Source organism: Stegodyphus dumicola, chromosome 2 (assembly GCF_044657685.1).
Source record: "Stegodyphus dumicola isolate Sdum_Otavi_A_Nest chromosome 2, ASM4465768v1".
NCBI lineage: Eukaryota > Metazoa > Arthropoda > Arachnida > Araneae > Eresidae > Stegodyphus > Stegodyphus dumicola.
Genome location: NC_140769.1, coordinates 105321827 through 105337795, shown reverse-complemented (window position 1 = coordinate 105337795; position 15969 = coordinate 105321827). Strand labels below are relative to the sequence as shown.

Genomic DNA, 15969 nt, shown 5'->3' with positions numbered 1-15969 from the left:
CTTTTATTGTTTAAGATTTCCTAAAAGCAGTTATTTATTAAAATTTTTTAAAAAAAATTCTTAAGCACGTTAAATTTAATCAATTTAAGTAATACTTTTATTCCTGTGTCTTGGGAACTGATATACAAATTTTAGGTCATAGTGTAGTAATATATTAATGTAATAGGGGCTAATAAATTATTTTTTGACCTAGGACAACCGAAATATTTTTGACCTAGAAATATTTTGAGAATTTTGCCCAGAAATAGTTTATGTTCTAAAGCTATCTGCTGACTTCTTACTGTATAAATAATTAAAAAGTAAGATATATACTGTAAATTACCTTTAAATTAGAATAAATAACTGTAATACGTACAATTCAGAATAGCGCATATCTAGATGCAAGAAGGAATTAAAATCGAAATCAAATAGTTAGTGTTTATATAAATTTTAAAAAAAGGAGGTGGGGGAGCTTAAAATTTCATGCTTTCTTTCTAAATAAAATTATTTTAATTAAAAGCAATCTACAATTTCTGACTACACGGATTAACCGTTTTTAAACTTTGCATATAAGGAGACAGAAGTCATTTTTGGCACATTTCTGCTTATTGTAAACATCACAAAGTGTAGCAGAAGAGTAGCGCCATCTTGCGTTCAGAAGGAATTCCACGGAGGACACCGAAAACATAGAAGAATATTTTCTTACTGGGAGGCCATGAGTATAAGTTGGCCTTGGTATGGAAATGGAAATAACCGCTAGATGGCGCGTGAAAAATTGACAATAAACGAATCAGTTTCGTCTGTTATATGACAGTTGATGTCAATTGACTGGAGCACGTTGGTCCTGATTAACTTATTTATAGAAAACTTGCATTAGCGGGAGTTACATTAGTATGAATAATGAGTAAGATTTCATTTAATATTTGAAATATGCATTGGAGTTATAAACTGCAAAATTTCAGTAGAGTGAAGTTTCCGATTTTATTCTGTGTTTGTAATAAATTTAGTTAAAAAGCTAGAAGAGCAGATGAAGAATCATGATTGTTGTGGTAAGTTAAATTATGATTATTGTGGTACCTTACATTATAAATGACACAAGCAAAATGTAATGAATGCAGAAAAAATATCTTTTTGAAGAACTTCTATTTTATTTTACATAACAGTGTAAATTAATCATATTTTTCTAAAATAGTTTAGAGGTCAGAAGTAAACAAATATAATAATAAGACATTGTTATGCCATTTATATCACTGGCTTTAAACTATGGTTTGCATCTGACTAAATAATACAATCCTTCTCTAAAATAGTAAATATTTTGATTTGTGATCAGAAGTGAACAAATATTATTAACAAACACATGGTATATTATTTATTTCATTGGCTGTGAAACTGTGATATGCAGGCTGTGAAACTGTGAAACTTCAGGAATATGTAAGTGATTAAAAGAACGGTATATGTGGAAATTGCTCTCTATAAAAAGGTATAACTAAATATGCAGATGATTTTTTAGGATGACTAAGAAAAACTTATTCAGTAACCACACTATTAAATATGCTTAAAAAAAATGTATTGCCAAAATATAACTTTTTGTGTGTACAATATTGAGTTTATAATAATTTAAAAAGTATTTTTAAAGTATCAAATGTCAAGTAAATAATTATTTACCTTCCTATAAAGTACATATGTATGACAGTTTCAGTATATTTATGATGACCTGTTTCTCCTTTGGCATAGGAATAGATAAGATTGCTGAACATTAATAATTTAATTCATGATCAAGTTAAGGCATATATACTATTTGCTTGAGGTTTTCCTCATGTACTATGTGAATACGACCTGTTTCTCATAAAAATTCCTTCATGACAGCATTTTTTTCTTGAACATTTGTTGTTGTGTGCTTTGCCTTAATTAAATCAACCATTGGCATAGTATCAAAGGCAAAATTAATTCAAATTATTAAATCAGTTCTTAGTGGTCTATTTGCTAAATGTTGATAAACATTAATAACAATAATCAAAAAGTACAAAATGTAATCTAAAGACTCGAATAATTTAGCAAATACTGTTCTGAGTTTAAAAAGCAAGTTTTGTATACACAAACTTTTCAGTACCTTTTAAAAGTTTTAGTGTATTAAACTTTTACTTTAACTTATAGATTTATTAAACCTTAGCTTATTTAAAGTAAACTTTTCATAAAATATAAGACTTGTGTTTTATGAAAAGAAATGAAATCCTTAAATCCTGTTCCAAGAGGAAGTTGGTTGATCTTTGGATTATGGTAACTTGGCGATTTTTTGGCGACCAACTCTGCTACAGCAATCCTCTATTTTTTTTTTTTTTCGCTGCCAAAGACATGTTTCTTTTCTTTTTATTTACTGAACACTTTTTCCAACAATCTACTAGCCGAATTACACTTATGCTAGAAATTTTATGGAACAAAACTGCTTAATCATGACAAATATTAACTGCAAAATTGGGAAAAAGTGCACAATCGCAAACTCCTTGTGCGTTTTTCAGAATAGCACATACACATAAACCATTTACACGTCGACTTATTTTTACTTAAAAAAACATCCCAGAATTGTACAAAAATGGCATTGCACACACTCTTAACTTTATCCATCTACACTGCTATTTTCTCATAAATTACAAAAATTTGCACGAAAATGCAGGAAAATTTTGTGAATCTTTAAATCCGGTAAAAAGAACATATATGAAATTCCCTGATCACGAAAAAGTATATACCCTTTCCAAATATGAACATTTCCACGTATAAAATAAATAAAATATCCAAAAACTTTAACCTCTAAATTATCTATTATATTATAAATGTCACCAACGAATTCATACCGCAAGCATTACAAATACTTAGTGTGAAATATTTAAATTATTTCTATGCACGTTTACTTCAACTAAAACGTATACCAAATTCCTACAAACATAAAATTCACAAAATAACTATAATTTAATTAAAATATCACTAAACCATGTACACGTCGACTTATTTTTACTTAAAAAAAAAATTCCAGAATTGCACAAAAATGGCATTGCGCACACTCTTCACCATATCCATGTACACTGCTTTTTTGTCATAAATTGGAAAAATTTCACGAAAATGCATGAAAATACTCAACGTATTCCAAAATACTACAAACATATAACTCACAAAATCACGATCATTAAATTAAAATATAATTAAATTAAAAAACACTACTTAAAATATAAATAAGCACATATATTAAATTAATAAAAATTAGATTACGATCCTAATAATTACTTTAAACTAAATCATTGCTAATAACAATTTTCCAATAATATCACTTTAATTTATTTACTCCGTACATTTAGAACAATGCGTAAAAATAATATCCTCAAATGATTAAAAATACTAACTTACCTAATCTTCTTCAGAATCTTCATTACGTGGCACGCACACTGCCCTACAGAAAGAGTTCCAATCGGCTGCAGTACTACTGCTAATTTCTAAATCCGAAATCCAGTAGTCAACTTATTATTAATTATTACATATTAAAAATTTAGAATTCACTTTACATAGCGCCATGCAATCCGAAAATTAATCAGCACTATTTCACACAACATACAATGAAGCTTAATACAAAATAATTTTTCCAAATTTACCTCCTTTTCCGATTAAAGAACTGTAATTCATCCATTAATGTCACATGACATATCTCATGATCTCTCATTTCCCTCACACAAAATAATGTGTAATCGGAACTGAGTACTTCTCACATTATTACCAAAGTCCTAGGTAGTAACCTTTACCGCCTCCAAAATGTCGCCAAACTACCTGTTACCATATTCCAAAGATCAGCCAGAAAGGGTTTTATAAGACATATTGCATAAAAGGTAAAATGAGTTGCTATTAAAATTCTTTTTTCAGAAATTTACCCATGAGAGAAAGATTTTTTTTTTTTTTTTTTTTTTTTTTGTGTGTGTGTGTGTTGCTAATGAAGTATAATCTTGATTTTTGGATAAATTTTTGAAAAAATGCTTAAAACTTTTCTGGTAACTTTATGCCATGAAATTGTGATACTTCTTTTACAATTTGTAAGTGAATTAAGAGAAAAACTGCATGGCTATAGAAGTGTTTTTCTTTAAATACCTGCATTATATTTGATGTGTTATATTTATTACATTAAAGATTATCTTCAATTTGTTGCATTGTTATAAAATTTTTAAAACCCCATTATTCAATGAAATTTTATTGAGAGGAAAAGCACATTATCACTAAAAGGTATTCATAAAGGGGGGGGAAACTCATTCACAGTAAGAAAAACCAACAGTAATTGGCATAGATTATGTTTTAACAGAAGAGCTTTGTGCAAATCAACACTGTTGCATTTTTAAGTTCCAATTTATGCTAATTATAATAGATTTTCTTGCAATCAGTTTTGCTTAGTGTATCATTCTTTTGCATAAGAATCAGTTTCACATAAAATCTTTAATGTTTTAAATCACATTAGAAATTTATTTTTTTATTCATTTAAACAATCAGGTTAAGTAATGTTAACCTAATTACAACAATACATAAAACTACAATAATTTAACACAATTACAAGAATTAATATATTTAAGTAAACTTATTTACTATTTTAGAAAAAAAATTCATTCTGTGAAAATCCAACATAGTTTTTTATTATTGTGTTTTATTTATAATTTAGTTTTGAATGTAAATAAATAATAAATAATTCAGCCCTTTTTTATTTGCTATTTGTTTTTTTATCAATAAATATGCTGAAGTTAGCAAAAGAAAACATTAGAAATAAGTCAGCTGTTGTTAATTCAGCGATTTCTTACTTTACACTTTTATTCTTATCAATAAATATGGTGAAGTTAGCAAAGAAAGGCATCAGGAATAATTCAGCTGTTGTTAATTCAACTATTTTTCTTTCTCTTTTATTTTTATTAAGAAACTTGTTGGAGTTAGCAAAAAAGGCATCAGAAATAATTCATCTGTTGTTTTTATACATTAAATGTGACAGGAATGTAAAAGTTTTTAAAAAATATTTAATATTTATTTTATAGTGAACAAAAATTGGATTTGTAAATAGAAAAAGAGAAGTTGTAATGGTTTTCATAACTGAGTTTTTTGGGTGCGTAAGTTTTATTTGTAATTTTGTTGTCTTTCTTCTCGCAGGTGTAATTTAGTCACCTTCTATTCTACTACCAGAGTGATGTTCTTGCTGATGAGATCACTAAATGAGCTTTCGGTTTGGTCATACCTGACAAATGCTTAATAAGGGCGTTGGCCACTAGATTAAAAAAGTGGGATGTAATATAATTGTGGCTATTGAATATATTTTAAAACTGTTGCTAATGAAGAGAAGATTTAATTTCAGGGTAAAGATAAAAAAAAAAAAAAAACTTACTAAATAGCAAGCAGAATAATTTTTATTCATAGAAAAAAAGCTTTTCTGTAGACTAATACGTATCTAAGCTTGAATTTTTTATAATTTTTAAGTATAACTTGGTATGCTTCTCTTCAATTTTTCTAAAGACGCATGCCCAACAAATGAAGATAGATTTTGGCTATGGCTGTGAAAAGCTGAAACATTTTTTAAATGAATTCTTAGAAGTTGAAATAACAAATATAGTACAAAGTCTGTAATCCGGACGTCCATAATCCAGAATGATCGATAATCCGGACCTCAAAGCTACAAACTTTATGCGCATTTTCGGTTAATGCTGCAGAATGCACTGTTCCTTAATCTTCTAATTGGATCCGGCTTATTATTTTTTGCAGACTTTTAGAGCAATTTTATAAAAAGTAAGCTTGAACTTTTGATTTTGTCAAAAAGAGTTTCCAATTCTGGAGCTACCAAAGGATCTACAAAGCAAAACCATGTTTCAGTATCCATCAAACAAAAAGTGGAATTGCTACAAAAAATGGATAAAGGCATACCTGTCTCCAAATTATGCCAGGAGTATGGTATTGGATGACACAAGAAAAAGGAATTTTTTGTGGAAGCATCTTAAACAACTTGCATTGAAAGAAATGTTTAATAAAGTAAACAAATAAATATTAACCTTTTTTTTTCCGTAAATTTCGATACCCTTTAGATCATAATTATTCTTTATTTCATAAATTACGGTTTCATAGTTTTAATTGTATAATTTCTGCATGCCATCTTACCAGATTTAAATTGATCTATAATCCGGAAAAACCCCTAATCCGGAATCACCAAAGTCCCGTTGAGTCCGGATTACGGACTTTGTACTGTACTTGCATCCACTCCTTATCTTCTGTAGATGTTAAGCATCATTATGCAGGAAAGATTTAAACTTTTCTCCCTTGTAGTAATGCTACTGGTGTCAGGGGTAGTGCTAAATGTTTTTGCTTTTCAATGGAATTTTTGTAGTTCTTCAATTCTACCATGCAGTGCCTTTTTCGATTGCACTGGCTTTGCCACCAATCCTGCTTTGTGAAGAAATTTGAAATTACCTTGTTAATGAAACTTGTGTGAATTATATCTTAATGAAATTGTCCCATTTCTTAGACAAATAGTTTATCCAATTTTACCATAATTAATTGACCTGCCAGTTATATACTTTGCACAGAGGCGTGGCTAGGGTTTTCAGCGCCCGGGGACAGCTGGAGATTTTGCGACCCTTTCTGTTTCCCACAAATGGAAAACACTTTATTCAAAAATTTTGTACCATGAAATTGGCACCCCCTGGATGCTGCGCCCGGGGACAGATGTCCCCCCTTGCCCCACCCTAGCTACGCCACTGACTTTGCATATGTTGTAGCATTTCTTATATAAATTCTGATTTTATGACAGCTTCTTCTATTTAAACACAAGCAAATGTTCTTCATTGTTAGAAATCAATTGAAATAATTTTGTAGTCAATCATTGTGAAATAGGCAATTCAAGGTAATTTTCCTCTAACCATGCCTTATAACCATGGTAACGACAGCTGCTTAAAATAGGTCAAATCCCCTAATTTCCTTTTTGTAGTGACTGATTGTAAATAAGGGGAGGGGGTACTAAAGTGCATATTTTAAAGTAATAGCATATAGCATCTTTTGATGTTATTTTACATGCATTAATATGTTATAAAATTTTTAATCATTTGTAAGCTTATTACTTATTTTCATAAATATCATACAGTCAAAAGTCGTTAATTCGGACACCCATAATCCAGAATGATCTATAATCCGGACCTCAAAGCTAAAAACTTTCTGCACATGCGCTGAGTTGACACATGCGCATAGGCATTTACGCGTGCGCGTAAGACCTTTACGACTGCGCATATGTGTGTGCGCAAGCGCAGAATACGTTTTCGCATGCGCATTTTATGTATAATGGACGCTATAAGCTCAAATTATCTATTTCAGTTAATGTTGATGATTGCGTTGTTCCTTAATCTTCGAATTATTTCCGGCTTATTATTTTTTGCAGACTGTAAGAGAAATTTTATAAAAGTAAACTTGAACTTTCGATTATGTGAAATAGAATTTCCGATACTGGAGCTCCCAAAGGATCTACAAAACGAAAGTATGTTCTGATGTCCATCAAACAAAAAGTGGAATTGCTTCAAAAAATGGATAAAGACATGAAGAAGGTGACAGAAAGGTTAGTGAAAACGAAAAAATTTCGATTGACAAGTTAGCCGGTATTCTCAGCACAGCAATTATGGGACTTGAACAGCGGAACTTTGTAACTGAACAAGAAATTATGTCTGTTTATAGAATTAAAGAGAAAGTATTATCTCATAAAACGAAGCAACTTAAACAACTTACATTGAAAGAAATGTTTAATAAAGTAAACAAATAAATATTAAGCTTTTTTTTTCTAAATTTTGATACCCTTTAGATCATAATTGTTCTTTATTTCATAAATTACGGTTTCATATGTTTAATTTTAGAATTTCTGCATGCCATCTTACGAGATTTAAACTGATGATATATAATCCGGAATCGCCGAAGTCCCGACGAGTCTGGATTAACGACTTTTGACTGTATTATACTAATAATTAAGATTTTCTATATATATCACAAAATATTCAAGAGTAAAACTCCATGTTCCATATTGTTATTTTTATTTCCAGGTCTCCTATTACAACTGTAGTTCTTTCAAAATTTTTCCTCTATGAGATTTAAAATGCTGGGCAATGGTGGAAACCAAGCATTTTCTCGAAAATGTATTCTTACGCTGGCAGTTGGTATTACTTTTGGTTTCAGTTTTGCATATGTTTTGCTTAGTGTTGTGGCTTGGGAAAAGACAGACATGTTTGGAAATGCTTTATGGAGGTACATACCACCTGAAGTTCGACAACCTCATCATGATCCTCATTCTCATTATGATTTGGAAGATGCTACTGGACCAGAATCTCCAGTTTCTTTCCATAAATCTGATGAAGAGTTTCATAAAGGTAAAATATTTTTGTTATTAAAAAAAGGCATATTTTAGTACTTGTTGGCGATATTGTACCACGAACAAATTATTTTTACCTTTTAGTGATGAAATCTGATTTTTAAAAATTTTTGGTAGATATTATTCGGCAGCTTGGCATTCATATTCAAAACGGTTTTCAGCAGCTTGGAATTCATATTTAAATAGATTGTTAGGATACCCTGGCTCTGTTCCATATGAAGTCTGATGAGTTTGAAGACAAGTGATTAAGAGCTCTATTATGTTGTTGCTTAATTTTCTGTTTTGCTAATCTTCATGCATGTTCCATTGGGTACTGTTCTTTTATCAGGACCAGGTCCAGGAATGTATGTATGTATGTATGTATGGATAGATGTGTTCATGTATATGTGTATAAATGCACTTGCATATATACACGTGTACGTACACTTCTGAATCCGGTCTTGATAACAGAAGAGTACTTTCCATTCTTTGCATTTAGATCAACACTTCCCTTTTGTTCCAAATCCTACAGAAACTTCAAATTAATCTTACCACATTCAGCCAATTTACCATGTAAACCACAAAATAACAATGCACTTATTCAACACACACAAGCCGTAACCCAAAATCCGACACACACTTTCGAAATTTTTTCCCATGATTCAAATTCACCACAACCAATCACATCATAATATGGTTTCTATAGCATTCAACTACTCAGGTTGTCATAAATGAGACAACAACTTGGCGATAAATGAAACAACAACTTGGCGATAAATGAAACAACAGCTTTGTGATAATACAAGGGGCACCCTAAAGTCAACTCTAACCAGTTAAAGTTATTTTGTTGATGTATTAACAGGCACTGTGTAGTCAACAAGTACCACATTTTTAATAACGAAATTTCTATTTTCATCAAATAGACTAAAACTAGAGAACTAGAGAAAATGCAATATCACTGAAATCTTGTGCATATGTGTAAGAGCCTCTTCATTTTGCAGTGCGCCTGGCTGATTGAAAAATTATACGGTATGTCCATAAAAGAATATCCCATGTATTAAATTTTAATAGTATCAAATGCAAGCATTGTAGAATGTTGGTTCATGGTCACAGTTAAAGAGTAACTCAAACAATTTTAGACAAACACATACACGAGTACTGCTATATTGTTTTTTTGTTTGCAGCACCATTTAAAAAAATTGGCGACTCCTGAGTATAAATCATTTTGTGTTCTGCAATTTCTTGAGAGTTAGTCTGTAATTTTAGTTTAAGTGCATTTTGTTTAAAGTTTAATTGTGATCCTCCATGTGCCAAAAAACATCTGCCAATGATAAGGCAATTCAAAATGACCAGATGTGTTTGAAAAAGGAAAAGCACAGGATGACCAAAAGTATCTGTAGAGGATGTGGACTGTGTCGGGAATCTTATCTCCGTAGTGCTAAGAAATCTGCTCTGAAATCAAGTCTTCATTTGCCAAAGATGACAGTTTGGAAGGTTTTTAGAAAACGCATATGCATGCATCCGTACTGGTTATAGTTGGTTCAGGCTTTAAATCTAGATGACTATGATGTATGTTTTAACTTTACAAGTAAAGTGTTTGAGTGGGAAGATGACTTTTTTGATTGTGTGGTATTCAGTGATCAGTCAACGTTTTATCTGAGTGGGAAGGTAAATATGCCTGGCCCCTAAATGCTTGTATCTGGAGATTAGGACATATCCATGAACTTGTAGAATGTCAAAGAGATTCACCATAATATAAACTTTTCCTGCTCTGTGTCCTGACATTACAAGTGTACAGACCATTTTGTTTTGCTGAAGTTACTGTAACAGGGTGGTTTATGGCTCTTTCCCACATTAGTAGAGGAACCTTTAAATCCTCTACTAATTTGGCTACTAGTAAACTACTGTGATTTATTTTGCAACAAGATGGAGCCCCTCTCCGTTGGGATCACTTTGTACGAGAGTCATTGAACGTCGAAGTCCCTGACTGTTGGATTGGTTGTAATGGTCAAGAGGATAGAGCTCTTTTTCACTGGCCTCCACTTTCACCTGATTCAATGCCATATGATTTTTTCCTTTGGGGCTTTATAAAAGGTAGTGTCTATATTCCATGGCTACCTAATGGTTTGCCAGAGTTAAAATACAGAATTGAAGAGGCTATTGTTGCCATTACTCCGGGCTTGTTCACTAAATTTTGGGAAGAATTAGGCTATAGGTTGGATATGTGCCGTATAACTGAAGGTGATATATTGAACATTTGTAATAAAAACTCAGTCAGTTTATCTTCAATTTGATGTATGATTTATTGTTATATAATCTAAATTAAACTATTATAATATATACCATTGAAAGTGGGACATTCTTTTATGAATAACCTATATAGCACTTTCTAATGAACCTGATATTTCTCAGAGATATTATAATGAAGCCATATACCTTTGCTCATACAACCTTTTGCTGAATACTTTTGCTCATACGACGCTAATTAAAAAATGTGTAATTGTTTGCTCGAAGAGCCTGGTTTCATCGGGATTTAGGGAAGTAAATTGAAGGTTGCGAATGGTTTTTAAAACATATGCCAGTACAATTAATATTTTTTCAATGCTCACCTTTATGAACTTTTGAATTACTGCTTTGTAGAGAGAATTTAAAAATTGTACATTCTTCTGTGATTCTGAGTTTTGAGATGTTTTTCTATACTGCACAAGATGACACCTTATTATCCTATCTGTACTTTCACTGTCATCTGACCAAGCATGTGACACATTTTCAATATCCTGGTTGCAGCACTGTAAGTTCCCTTGTGATCATGAATATGGTTTTCCATGTAATATTTTACATTGAGACCACATAGTCGAAAGTCCTTTGATCATGTCAATTATAAATTATGTCCAGTATTCTTCTACAAAAATATGAGATGCATCAAAATCTAAAAATACTTTCAGCAGTACCAGTGCAACTTCAGCAGCATACATTGTTTTCAAAGAGCAAAGAAGGCAAGATTTATTGCATGATATTGATAGTTCATTAACCCCATGTATTATCGTCAGGGATTTAACTGAAAACTGACCAAATTATCTTGACTTTTGAAGATTAAAATCATTTATAGTGATTGTTCATACAACAACATTATCATGTTCATATTTTTCTCTAGTGTTACATATTTTACAAAGCAATTTAAAAGTTTCAGCTGTTGGTCTAGGAATAAAATATTAATTTTTTGCAAGCAACATTTTATCGCTTCCATCATGTTCAGTTGTGCAGTAGTGTTGGAAAAGCATGCTAAAGTATTCTTAATGCCAAAGTATTCTTAAACAGGAGTTATTATTACAATTGGATCATTACTTCTCTTTTCTTATTTTCTTTCTTTTTTAAATTAAAACTCCCCCCTTTAAATCTAATATTTTAGAGACATGTTCTTAAACAGTTACATTTGTGCACAGCTTTTCAACCGTACTGCCACTATTGTTAATATATTTCTTCATTTTTTCATTAAATATACCTTTATGTTATAAAATGGTCTTGAGGATTAGGTTTACATTTTTTTAACTGTTCTGCATATTTTTTAAAAAATTGTTGTGAAAGTTGTTTTATTTTGATGATCACATACAGCAAGATGAAATAAAAAATCACAGTATCTCTAGATCAGTGATGGCGAACCTATGGCATGTGTGCCACAGTCGGCACGCAGAGCCTCATCAGCCGACATGTGACTACGATATTACTTCCTTAATCAATAATCGCAATAAAATGATACTATGGAATTTAAATACATGTTTTAGTCTATTCTTGAAGGTTTCACTTACTTACTGCTTCCTTTTCACTTAGTTACTTACGACACTTTAACACCAACCACAAGATTGTTGCCGAACTTGATGAAGCTGAACAGAAGGGGTTTATTGAAGGGAAATTGAGGAATTATAATTACCAGAAAGCTGGTTTTTGCAATTATCTTTCTAAAAGAAACCATCTAACAATGGCCAGCTTTCAAATTTCACTGTGCCTGGCAAAACATGGTAAATCGCTCTCTGATGGTGATTTAATCAAAGAGGTTTTAGGTACGCCCTCCTTCCCCAATAAAAAGGTTTTGGGCATGCAGCCCCAGAAAAGTTCGCCACCACTGCTGTAGATTAACTAAAAAATCCTGCATATGATAAAGAGAGCCAGAGTAAAAACACATAATGGGATGTAGAAAATGCTGCATAGAAGAAAATACATGCAGAGACAATTCAACTGTTGCTGAACGGTGTAGGAGGAGAAGTAAGACTCTATGCCATCCTATCACTATGTGAATTTCAATGGGATGTTGACTTTACCACTATGTAATTTCCAGCATGATGGCATGTGATAAGATTTATTAGCTTGATGAAAATAGCATGTTTAAGAAGACATTTGCAGAATTTCTAATTAGTGTAAAAGTGTATGTGTTCATTACAATAAGCCTAGAAAGTATCAGGCTTAGAATGAAATAGATAATTTTCATATTCACCAAGCACATTGCAAAATAATAAGGCTGTTTGTAATGAAGAAAATTTTTTAACATGTCTACAGCATACATACAAAAGCAAAGTTTAGGAAACACACACAGATACTAGGTGCTATCTCTGCAGCTGGAAAGCATAGTGATATTGAACATGTGTAATAAAAAAATTGACAGTAAAATGTTAATAAATTACTTGGTTAGGGAAGATCAACATTGGCAAATTAGCAACTGTAAATTTTGCTAAGGTATCAATTGCTATGTAGGTAACTAGATGTAAATTGATATATGAAAGTAATCTTGCTTGTGAAAAAAATCCTGCTTGTAAATTCTCTTATTCAGTTAGACAAAAGCTACATATTTTATAATGTTTAAAATTGCTTGTATTCATAAAATTCAACTTTCACTTTTAACACCCAACATTCACTTTTGAGCTGTCCCAGTTCAGCTCCCTTGTGATGTGTGCATTTTCAGATCCCCGAATCCTTACATTTTATGTATATGAAACCAAACCAAATTGTTGCGAGAAAACTTAAATATTCGTGTAATAATACCACAAACTCCTACACAGTTCTCGCAATAATAGGGTAAAGTTGTTCGACTTACCCACCGTATTAAATTGTAATAGGGAATGTTGAAAGGAGGTTTTATTCTGTTGCTTGTTGTCTCTCACAATTTGTTACATGGCGTGCAATTTTTCTTTTTTAATGGGAGAATCTTTTTTTTTAAGAAAGCTTGTTTTCTGATATTAATTTAATCAAATTAAATAATTCAAAAATTGGTCATTATTTAAGAATAATGGTAATCTTCTTTCATTGTATATGTAGCCAGTTATTGCCTGACAAATTAATTATCATTTGAAATATATGCCTAGGCAAATTTACATTCTTAATTTCTAACCATCTGTTTATTTATCTTTTATAATGTAAAGATCTGTCTGTTGTATGAGCTGTTCCATACCAGCATTAATCATTTTTGTGTGTAAAAGGGTATGTATTGTATGATTCATATTTGAACTGATTTTCCTGCAAATAAAATTTTTTTTCTCTTATGAAGCAATATATTACAAAATTTGCTGATTAATGGTGAATAAACTTTTATATTGTTTAATCGTCAAATGACGTGACAAAATATGTTTACTGTAATGGTATTTAAATGTATAAAAATAATGAATAAATTCAAAGAGTAAACTGAGTTGTAAAATATGTTGAGTATTTTTAAGTTGCTTTGCTTAATATTTTCAACTTATTTTAATTTATTCTTGAGGAAATGAACTAAAAATTAAAATATTTTTAAAGTCACAATTAGTCATCATAAAATGCTGCAGTCAGTCAGATGTATGCATTTTTTGTAAACTGCTGGTATTTTAAAATATTTTCATTCACACTTTGAAATAGTGAGAGTTTGATGTTTTTAAATAATTTGGTAGCCCTTTCTTAATTTTTTAAGCTTATATTTATCCTCCTATTTTTCTATTTATAAAACTTTACTTTGTATAAAATGAAATTTTTATTTTGACTTGCATGTATGTGTGTATTACAGTATCAAAATGAATAATTTATTATATTGGAAGTAATATCCTGATTTACAGGTTGTCGATAAAGTCTCTGAATAACTTTTAAAAGCTTGTTGTTTGGGAGTGGAGCACTGGTCAAGTTTTTACAAGCAAGGGGCAAAATTTCTTGATTAGTGACATTATACAATCTAAACATACAAAATTACCTTTGGTTGACAGTCTTCCCGCTGTAAGAAAATATAATTAATCAATGTATCGAGGTAAACTCTGGCTGTTATTGGTTGTTCATTGAAGAAAAATAGTCCCCAAAACCTTGTTATGTGACATCTCACACCCAACATTCACTTTTGAGCTGTCCCAGTTCAGCTCCCTTGTGATGTGTGCATTTTCAGATCCCCGAATCCTTACATTTTATGTATATGAAACCAAACCAAATTGTTGCGAGAAAACTTAAATATTCGTGTAATAATACCACAAACTCCTACACAGTTCTCGCAATAATAGGGTAAAGTTGTTCGCCTTACCCACCGTATTAAATTGTAATAGGGAATGTTGAAAGGAGGTTTTATTCTGTTGCTTGTTGTCTCTCACAATTTGTTACATGGCGTGCAATTTTTCTTTTTTAATGGGAGAATCTTTTTTTTAAGAAAGCTTGTTTTCTGATATTAATTTAATCAAATCAAATAATTCAAAAATTGGTCATTATTTAAGAATAATGGTAATCTTCTTTCATTGTATATATAGCCAGTTATTGCCTGTACAGAACTTTTACTTGGTCTGTTATTATTATTCTTAGCTTTGATACATTACGGAAATGCAGATTAATAAATTTGGAAGATCGCATTAGAGTAGAAATAATATGTTCTTGATTAGATTAAATTTAGGAAATGAAAAACACATCTATTTTTTAGAATTATTTGCATAGTTATTTTTTATGGGTATTGTTTCAATATTTAGTTTTTATAGATATCCTTCTTTATTAACAGGATAAATGTGTAGTAACCATTTTTAGTTTTACCTTTCAAGTCCTTTTTTTTTTTTTTTTTTTTTTTTTTTTTTTTTTTGTGGTGAGAAGGAGGGGGAGATGTGATAATAATTTATATAGAGATAGAGAAAGAAGGTAGTTTCTGTATATTCATATAGTTTTTGTTCTATCTAGTCCTTGTTTAACATCCATTCTTTTTATTCATTGTATACAGTATGTCTACTTCCTCAGTTTACATGCAAAGTTATGTTAGTCACTGCTGAGCAAAATTTATTTTGATGATGATGTTTAAAATAACAAGTGTGTTACAATTTGAAATCTAATATTTCTTTAGATTCTTTATACTATAAAAATGTTGCTTTCTAACACAATAATATCCAATGCATCATTTCTGTTTGTTAAGGTGATAAGTAGTAGGTAGTTATACCTAAAAGGAAGTACAATATCAATCTCTATCTTATTAATATCTGTTACGGAAACAGAATAGCAAAGTTAATGTTTTTTTTTTATCCCTGTAGTGTATTATTTTATACAAAGATGAGCTTTATGCAAACGTATGCATTTATTGCAAAGGTTTAATAGAGAAAATGGGAAAGGAAATTTCTTAAAGCGTATTTGATGACAGTTTG

The 15969-nt window shown here is 30.7% G+C and overlaps 1 protein-coding gene across 1 annotated transcript in view; it reads left to right on the top strand.

Moving 5' to 3' along the window:
- The first annotated feature begins 781 nt into the window (after window positions 1-781).
- Window positions 782-15969, top strand: part of LOC146998533 (glycoprotein-N-acetylgalactosamine 3-beta-galactosyltransferase 1-like) — a 177757-nt gene continuing 162569 nt past the window's right edge. Inside the window, exons 1-2 of the mRNA XM_085810982.1 lie at window positions 782-1028; window positions 8055-8378. Coding sequence (XP_085667108.1) covers window positions 8096-8378 — 283 coding nt within the window. The 5' untranslated portion in view covers window positions 782-1028; window positions 8055-8095. The remainder of the gene's footprint in view (window positions 1029-8054; window positions 8379-15969) is intronic.